The following is a 10,203-nucleotide window of genomic DNA, read 5'->3' as shown; positions in this document are numbered from 1 at the left end:
AATCTGACACTCAAACTCCGTAAACAGTAGCCTGACCCGCAATTCTTCAAGCACACAACTATGCATGTAGAAAAACCCAAACCCCCACTCCCGGTGATAAACTCTATCATCAACACTACATGGTAACAACTCTACCTTAACTCCAGAACCCACCCTCACTATTTTAGTCACATCAACCTCCCTCACCGCCGATTCATCAGAGAACAGTGACACCCGCGATTTAACATCCTCACCCACCCAATCATAAGACCAATCCACCTTATCCTTTTTTTCTTTCTCAAAACCCATCAGCTCATCAACAGAATGAAAACAAAAGAAAGAAGAAGAAAGACAGAGGAAGATGAAGAAACAGATCAGAAACGAAGAAGCAGAATCATACCTCTCTTACTCATTCTTCAAAAAAGCAAGCATATAACCAAACGGCAACACCAGCCAACAAAAATTCCAAAGATTAAAGCTATTAAAACAACAAAACCTTTCAAATGATAACTCCCACTCCCAAAGCCACATCAAACAGCGAACCCAACATTGGGAACCACCAAAATTAAATACAACCATTACTCTTTCTCTCTCATCAGAAACTAACGGACACGACTCCCCACGTGCAAAATAAAATATAAAACAAAACACCATCTTTTAATGAAGTAAGTTGATCTGGGGGCTCATCCACTAACCCACGCAAGCCGAGTTATAACTCATCAAAAACAAAGCTCAACCTGCTTCATTAAAATTCTCCTCAGGCTAAGCTTGGGGGCTGTGATATGGTCATCATTACCTCATATTAATGGTCGCCATTATTGTGCGTTATAACTCGGCCCCATAACCATTAACAACATATGAGATACCTCGTCATTTTCCGTTACTATTCGGAATTATGAGCTATAACTCGGCAACATTAATGTTTCCATCATAACCGACGTTCCAACGACAAAATAAGATCGGTTATGATATCACTTATTCGAAGGTTAGCGCCGAAAATATAACTGATAAAGAACTCGTCACATATAAAAAGGAAGTAGAACATCTCTAAAGACCTAAGTTTTTCTAAGTAAGCTATAATACACACTGACTTAAGCTTCGGAGTGCCTTTGCAGGTACATTCCACCCTCTTTGTATTGCTCGTGCTCTCATACCAACAACGAATACAAGAAACTCGTATTCTAGGAGACAGACGTTCGGCTTTGCAGCACATAGCTCGGCTGATCTCGAGGAGTTGAAGCCGATCTATTTTTCAGGCAACAAATTTGAAACAATTCCATTTACTTGAATTTTTTTTATTTTATTGAGGTTTAAAAACATTAAAATCTATCATATATGATCAACAACTTTAAATAAGCAGGTCAGACTTACAGTACTTCTGATAGAGGTCTTCACTTGATAATTGTTGGAGGTGACAATTGGTCTTCGTCAATATATGTGGGCGATCATTCCGGACGAGTTCTTGACAAATGATTAACAATTTCCATGCAAATTGTGTCGTAGGTGAGCCAAAAAATACATATCGCGATATTAAATGGTACCAACAATTATATGTGGCACTTTTAAAAATTAAGAGCAGGTAAGAGATAAAAAAAAAATTTATTTTATTTTTTTATTATGAATTGTGTTATTTTATTTTTTTTAGTTTGATATAAATTATTAGATAAATAATATGAGTTTAATTTTGATGCACTGACAGTATAAAACGTTTTATATAATTGTGTAATTATATCCGTTTTTTTAGATGGCCATACACGCGGTTAATTTGTTAAAAAATAGTAACAAATAATTCTTTAACTATTTAGATAAGTTTAATAGATAAAAAAAATATACTATATCCAAAAATTGTATAAATATTTTGGAAATTATTTTGACTGTACATTTAATATCCTAGTTTTGTCACAAAAAATTATCATGTTAGATTTATCTTCTAAAAAAACTTGCTACACATATAAGTCTTTTTGGCATACAAGTCTATACAAGTTAGTCCAAGTCTAACAAAAATAACCCTCAATTTAGAGAACGTGTAAACACGCGCCTCCTCAACTTTGAATAGCGTGAAATGAGAAACGGTTCTTCTTTAACATTTGTATTCCACATTCTTCCTCCTTCTCTATCTTCTTCTTCTTCTTCTTCTTCTTCTTCTTCTTCTTCTTCTTCTTCTTTGTATTCCTCTTCCTTTTTCTTCGTATTCCTTCTTCTTCTTTTTCGCGTGTTTCATCCTCATCGTGGTTCTTTTATTGTTGTTATTGTTGCTGCATTTTGTTTCTTCCTCCTCTTTCTATTGATTTTGCAACATTATGTATTTTTTCTTCTTTGTTTGATTTTTTCTCCTAAGAAGAATTATAAGAAAACGAAATAAGAAGATGAGGAAGAAGAAGCAGTAGAAGATGAGGAGCACGAAGAGAAAGAATTTTAAATTATGCAGAACTTATCAGAATAAAAATATATCCAAAATTCTTAAAATATACCCAAATATCTTCGTGTTACACCAAAATTTGCTACAAATACAGAAAAATATTTCCTCTAATGCTGTATTTTTTTCTTTTTTTCTTATTTCTTTCTTTCTTTTAATTAAATGAATGTACTCTTCCAAGTAATTTTGCAGCATTATGTGTTTTCTCTTCTTCTTTGTTTGATTTTTTTGTTTTTATTCTTGTTAAGAGAGTAAAAGAAGAACAAATTTGAGAAGGTAAAACAAAAAGAAAAAGATGAATAAGAAAAAAAGAATAAGATGGTGATGATGATGAAAAAAAAGAAGTAACAGAAGATGAGATGGAGGAAGAGGAAGAGTTTTGAATTATGTAGAACTTATTATAATAAAAATACACCTAAAATTCTTAAAATACACCTAAATATCTTCGTGTTACACCCAAATTTACTGCAAATACAGAAAAATGTTTCCTCTAATGCTTCATTTTTTTCTTCTTTTTTTTTTTCGTATTTCTTTCTATCTTTTAGTTAAATGAATGTAAGTTCATCCTCTTCCAAGTAATTTTGCAGCATTATGTGTTTCTTCTTCTTCTTTGTTTGATTTTTTTTGTTTTTATTCTTGTTAAGAGAGTAAAACAAGAAGAAACTTGAGAAGGTAAAACAAAAAAGAAAAGATGAATAAGAAAAAAAGAAGAAGAAGATGGTGATGATGATGAAAAAAGAAAAGAAGAAGCAATAGAAGATGAGGAGGAGGAAGAGGAAGAATTTTGAATTATGCAGAACTTATCAGAATAAAAAAATTCATCCAAAATTCTTAAAATACATCCAAACATCTTCGTGTTACACCCAAATATCTTCGTGTTACACACAAATTTGCTGTAAATATAGAAAAATACTTCCTCTAATGCTATATTTTTTTTTCTAAATTGAACCACACCTCAGCCACTTGATTAGATTCAAAACAATAATCAATTTCGTTCTGGTTCAATTGACAATATGAACCTGAATTATTTATTATCTTCAACAACGAGATAACTGATGATGGAGGAAAAAGAGAAAAAGAAAGGAAGAGAAGAAATTTCAATGAAAAAAGAAGGAGGAAGAGGAGGAGGAGAAAGTGGTAGTGCTGATGACGACGATAACGAAGAAGAAGATGTGCAGTAACAAGAACAAGAAGAATATGTAGTAACTGTGGGCCCCACTTAGTTGGGGACCCACCAACAAATCTCCCCCTCACCAACTCAAGTGGGGATAGGCTGCTCCACCAAGCTCTCTTTCTCTTTGCAGAAATCAAACTTCACTGCAGGTAAACTCTTAGTCATCATATATGAACCATTATCATCAGTATGGATCTTCTCAAGTGCATATGACTTCATCTCAAGCGCTTGACGTATCCAATGATACCTCACCTCTATGTGCTTCGATTTGGAATGAAACGTCGGATTCTTGCTGAGATGGATAGCACTCTGACTGTCACAAAATAACATAAACTTCTCTTGATTGATGCCTAACTCTTGTAGGAATTTCTTCATCTACAAGAGTTCCTTAGAAGCTTCAATAATAGCAATGTATTCAGCCTCTGTAGTAGACAAAGCAACACATTTCTGAAGTCGAGATTGCCACGACACAGCTCCCCCTGCAAAAGTCATCATATAACCAGAAGTAGACTTTCTTGAATCAAGATCCCCAGCCATATCTGCATCTGTGTAACCATCCAACATAGGTTGGCCACTCCCAAAGCATAAACAAACTCTGGAAGTACCATTAAGGTATCTGAGAATCCACTTCACTGCTTGCCAGTGTTCCTTGCCAGTATTAGAGAGAAACCGACTAACAACTCCAACGGCATGAGCAATATCCGACCTGATGCAAACCATAGCATACACCAAACTGCCAACTGCAGATGCATATGAAATCTTCTTCATTTCTGCTTTCTCTTTCTCACTTGTAGGACATTGCTGCAAACTCATATTGAAATGATTAGCAAGTGGAGTACTAACAGGTTTGGAATTACTCATGCTAAACCTCTCTAAAACCTTCTCAATATACTTCTGCTGTGACAACTACAGTTTCTCATTCTTCCTGTCACGAGTGATACTCATGCCAAGGATTTTCTTTGCAGGACCCAAATCCTTCATAGCAAAGGATTTGTTCAAGTCTTTCTTAAAACTTTCAATCTTCTTAGTGTCATGACCAACAATCAGCATGTCATCAACATAAAGCAAGAGAATTATAAAATCACCATCAGAGAATTTCTTAACATACATACAATGATCAGAAGAAGTCTTACTGTACCCATGACCTTCCATGAAGGAATCAAACTTTGTGTACCACTGTCTTGGCGCTTGCTTCAGCCCATATAAGCTCTTCTTCAACTTGCATACAAGGTGCTCCTTTTCTTTAACCTTGAAACCCTCTGGTTGCTCCATATAGATTTCTTTATCTATGTCACCGTGAAGGAATGCAGTCTTCACATCAAGCTGCTCAACCTCTAAATTCAAGCTAGCCGCCAATCCAAGCACAACTCGAATAGAGGACATCTTCACAACTGGAGAGAAAATCTCCTCAAAATCAATACCTTTCTTTTGCTCAAAACCTTTCACAACCAATCGAGCTTTGTACCTTGGTCGTGAGATATTTTCATCCGCTTTCAATTTGAACACCCATTTATTCTTGAATGCTCTCTTACCCTTCAGTAACTTCACCAATTCAAAAGTATGATTCTCATGCAAGGATTTCATTTCTTCTTGCATGACCTTCAACCAATCTTCCTTATGCTCATTAGACATAGCTTCTACTAGACCTCCTGTTGATGGGGGAGATTTGTTTGGGTTCCTAACTAAGTGGGGCCCATAGTTTAAAAAAAAGGCGTCGAGGGAGAAGAGAAAATTTGGGGGAAAAGGGCAAGCTATCTTGATCCGATTGATCTAGTAAATTTGCTTCATTTCTTATGAAATTTCAGTATGTTATTCCTGATGTAGAGATGAATATTAGGATATAACTTGCTAGTTGTATTGCCTTCTCTTTTGCCTGATTTGAGATACCCACTTTGTGGAGGGTTTATGTTGATTCCATCAGTTTTGATGATGTATTTTGTTGATTGTTGAAATGTCCTAGTGTCACTAGGAAGACTGTTTGTGTACCCATTATTCTGATAGTGAAAGATTTTACTGGACTAGGTCCCATGGATTTTTTGTCCCTCTTTTGGGGGTTTTCTTACGTTAAAATTCTGGTGTCTGATTATTTAATTTCTGCCATTATATTTGATGCTTGGAGTATCTTTGGTATTGCCTATTTAATCGCACAGGTTGTGGAAAAATTATTTTTGGTGCTTCCGCTGTTAGACAGGTTCTTGTTTTGAACCTTTGTTAACTTTTTCCAACAGTAACAACACAAAATGCATAAATATAAATGACTTGTAAAGACTTATACGTGGAAAATAATTCTCTTCTAAATATGTAACCTAAAAAACATAACCCAACAAATCTAACATTAATCGTACACTTTTCTAGTTTTAAGTTCTGCTCATTAAGTCGAAATTGTATTTTTTTAAAACGACTAAATACAAATCTTATCTTAAACTTAACATGAATAGTAAAGAGTATGAACTTATTCTTATAAATGCATATATTTCTTCAAAAAAAAAAAGTATCTACACTAAAATCTCATTTCAAAATCAAATAAATATATCAATTCTTACAATACACAAAGATATAATATTTGAATAAATTTGACTTTATCTTAAATACAAACCATTTCAAACATAAGTTATTGTGACAAAAAATCGTCCCACTACAAAATAATGTAAAAATCAAATTTAACGAAGAACAATTATTATATAATTAAAAGGAATAAAGTATGGATTAAATAACAGGTTGTGAATAGAAAATTTTGATTGCTTAAATCAATTTTAATTTAGATGAATTCTAACCCTCTATTTATAAGGGGAGAGAATCATCACTCTCTCCAATCCTCTAACCTCTATCAGTCTCTCCAACCCTTTATACTTGTACAATGAAATCAGTTTTCATTATTTTCTATATCATGCTAATTACATTTTTATTTCGTCCTACTTATAGTACTTATCAATACTTCAGATTATCCCTACAATGGCCACCATCCTATCAGCAGAAATATGGAGTACTGACAACCCAAAAAAATTTTACAATTCACGGGTTATGGCCACAAAATTTCTCTCGCCCTTGGCCACAAGATTGTTCTTTAAGCCATTCATTTGACAGAAATGTAGTAAGTTAATTATTTAAACTTTATTCATTTTCATTTATCTTGTTATTTAATAAATTAATTGTTAATCATTTTTGTGATTTATTCTTGTAGGTAAATATTTTGGGACGCCAATTAGCAATTGATTGGCCAAATCTAAATGGCCAAAAATGGAATAACAAATTTTGGGAAGCTCAATGGAAGAAGCATGGAACCTGCAGTCTTAATAACTTTAAGCAACTTCAATATTTTAGTTTAGCCATTGGTATTAAAAATAAATTGGACATCCTGCGCATGCTCGAAAATGCAGGAATAAGGCCTAATGCAACCGTAACTTATAATTATAATGATATTGTTGATGCAATTAAAGCTAAAATTGGTCCTTTTGAGCCTGAACTATACTGCGTAATGCCTCACAATAATGTTGTGTTATTGCTTGAGGTTCGGGTGTGTCGGGATGCCATGGGAGCTACATATATCTCATGTGTTAATAATAACAACTCATGCCAAGGATATCTCATTAACATACCCGAGTGAAGTTTATTTGTATCAAATTATTATTATTATTATTATTATTATTATTATTATTATTATTATTATTGTTGTTGTTGTTGTTGTGTGAAATTTTATTTTGATATGAGCTGGCAACTGCAAAGCAAATAAAAAGGATGATCAATTATTGGAAATCATTCAGTTCAACCAACTGATGGTTTACAAGAACATAATATACATCCATGAGAATGCCAACAGTAAAAATACATTTTGGAACATTCCAATGGCACTGCTTTCAGTGATATCATTCTTTGTAATTAGGCCTCTCGAGTCACTTTTATAGAAAATGTGAGAGAAAATTCAAATAAAGATGTAAAATTTGAATTATGTTAGTACCACAGAAGCAGGAGGAAGGGGTTGAAGGAATAGTGACCTCGAAATGTGAAAACATTATACCTAACAGGCAGTAATATCACATAGAACATGATGGATGCAGTGGAGATACATCATTTTTTTCATCCTTGGTGTAGATTCAATGTAAGTCTCTGGTTTTAGTCTCTTCTCCTTTAAATCATTGCAGTTGTAAGTGATGAAGATTTCTTGGAGGTTATAAGTCAGGACCATAAAAATGATGTTTGGGTATGTGGTTAGTTATCAATTAGGAGCATTAAATTTTAGGATCAAATATTGAGAATTTTACTTATAAATAAGTCAACTTCACTCAAGTCAAATTAGTTAAAGTTTATAAATGCTAAATATTGCTGAATTAGTTTTTAAAAATGGTATAAAGTTTTTATTTTTTCCTTCTCAATAAAATTTAATAGTTATATACAATTAAAAAGATTTTAAGTTTAACATATGTACTGAGGAACATATATAGTTTATTGGTTTAATTATAAATATATTTTCATATAGTTATCAATAAAATATTATCGCACTATTAACACAATTTATTTTTGCAATTATTATTAACTTTAAAAGCCATATATTGTTATCATAATAATGATAACATACAAACTTTACACTTCAATCATGGTCAAACTCTAAAATACTTATAAAATCAATGAAATCAATGACGAATTAGAAATCATTTTGAATGATTTTTCAAATATTCGAATGGACCTAATGCATCAAACTTAATTTTATATTACCAAATATCGTTTAATTTGCTCTAATTTTCTCCATATTATGAAAAGTTAAGCAACTTATGCTACTTTTAATAATAATTTATTGTCCGTTCAGTTTACCAACATGCTACTTTTTGTGCGAAAATTTTTTTTTTTAGTGTAATAAATAGGGTAAATTATAGTATTAACTATTAAGTATAGACTTGTTTTATTAATTATCATTCAATAGTTATAAATCTATATAAAATTATAAATTTGAAGGTGTTATAAAAGCACCCTTTTGTTAATATAACAAACAAAGAATCAACACCTGAAACAGAAAATTGAGTTGGTTCTTCTAGTGCAAGCAGCCTTAGAACCTTTCAAGGCAGCAGCCTGAGAGAAAAACAATGGGAGCAATGAGTACAAGCATAATGATTTATACAACATATCGAATTAGACACAATGAGCAATGAACACACTCAATAAAAAGACAAGCACTTACAGCCTTCTAAACAGTTTCATTGGTCATTCTTGGGGATGAGTTTCTTGAAGCCTGAGCTTCAGTTTGGAAATAGACATATTAAGTGGCTATATTAGAAGCAAAGGCCTCCCAAAATTTCGTATAGAATGTGCATTAATGACTACCTTTGCTGACAATGCCGGATTTTACAAATATGTGCAAGTTAGAGATATAACACGCATATAATCTCACATAAAAACAATAGTCACCATACAAAAGTTAAACTTTATACTTGGGATGAAGCGAGAGGAGGTCTTCTCAACACCTTTTGCAGGCTTGGAGAGCAATCAGTATGAAACTGGCTAATGAGGACCGGGACAATTTCAACTCCAAGTTGAGCAAAACAAAATAGATACTCAATCACAATGTTAATAATAAAAGAATTGTGTTTTGAACATAATAACCAAACTCCTCTCGCTAATCTTGTACAGCTGACTTTACAACAATCTCATTAATTTTTTCTCCAAACTCTGACCATTCAGCTTTGATTTTTTCCTGGTTTTCCTTTGCCAAGTCATGCTCATGTTGCAAACGTGGTACTTTCTCCTTCACATCCATTTGAGCTTTGAGTGCCTTTCCTTCCACATAAACACCTCTCTTTCTCTTTAGAGTCGTGTTCAGTTCTTTTCGAGAAGCCATGATGTTGGCATTAGTAGTTCTGATTTGCTTTTCTAGCTCCTTTTTCATTTCCTCCAAACGTGCCAACTTTTGCTGCAGCTCTTTTTCTGACGCCACCATATCATTGAACTGATTCTTGTTATTTTCAAGGTCAGATTTTAAGTTATCAGCTCTCGACAGTTCTGAAGCAAGTAGATCGAATTCCAATCCATTTAGAGAAATATAATCTTCCATCTCTTGTGCTATGCTAATTGATCCTATATCAGCACAAGCTGATATAACAGTAGCAACGGTTGGTCCATCTGGTCTAAAATCTGTCCGTACAAGCCTTCTAAACAAATGCAATGCCTCCAATGGGTGATCCGAATGGGCATATCCTGCAATCATTGATGTCCATGAGGAAATACTCTTTTTGATAATCAAATCAAATATCCTTCTAGCAGATACAAGGTCACTGCATTTTGCATACATAGTTATTAGCAAATTTTCAATGGACTCCTCTTTATCGCATCCACATTTAAGTACAAAAGCTTGAACTGATGAAGCTAATAAGAGATCTCCTACTTGTATACAACCATTATTTTTATAAAATGTCCATTTTATCTCTATACTTTATTTATTATCCAAAATACCTCAAAACTTATACAATTGTAAATTATACCTCGATTTTTATATACAAATACAATATTACCCTTCAAAAATAAATTGTAATTACTAATCTTTCTTTTATACCAAAACCAAAACTCTTAACTTTTTTCTTTCAAAATATTACTTATGCTTTAATCTGTTCTCAAATTTTTCGGTTATCGAGTTTTTACGGTTTTTAGT

At 33.0% G+C, this 10,203-nt stretch overlaps 2 protein-coding genes across 2 annotated transcripts; one reads left to right on the top strand and one right to left on the bottom strand.

Moving 5' to 3' along the window:
- LOC107641446 (ribonuclease 3-like) lies at positions 6,380–7,260 on the top strand. The gene is made up of 2 exons (XM_021103143.1): positions 6,380–6,660; positions 6,751–7,260. Exons 1-2 carry the CDS (start codon positions 6,427–6,429, stop codon positions 7,171–7,173), a joined length of 657 nt encoding a protein of 218 aa, XP_020958802.1. The 5' UTR covers positions 6,380–6,426; the 3' UTR covers positions 7,174–7,260.
- LOC107641445 (pentatricopeptide repeat-containing protein At2g34400-like) lies at positions 9,175–9,846 on the bottom strand. The gene has a single exon (XM_016344938.1). It carries the CDS (start codon positions 9,844–9,846, stop codon positions 9,175–9,177), a length of 672 nt encoding a protein of 223 aa, XP_016200424.1.

Source organism: Arachis ipaensis, chromosome B05, assembly GCF_000816755.2.
Source record: "Arachis ipaensis cultivar K30076 chromosome B05, Araip1.1, whole genome shotgun sequence".
NCBI classification, from domain to species: Eukaryota; Viridiplantae; Streptophyta; class Magnoliopsida; order Fabales; family Fabaceae; genus Arachis; species Arachis ipaensis.
Note: the sequence above shows the minus strand (reverse complement) of the source record. Positions and strands in the feature narration are given on the sequence as shown.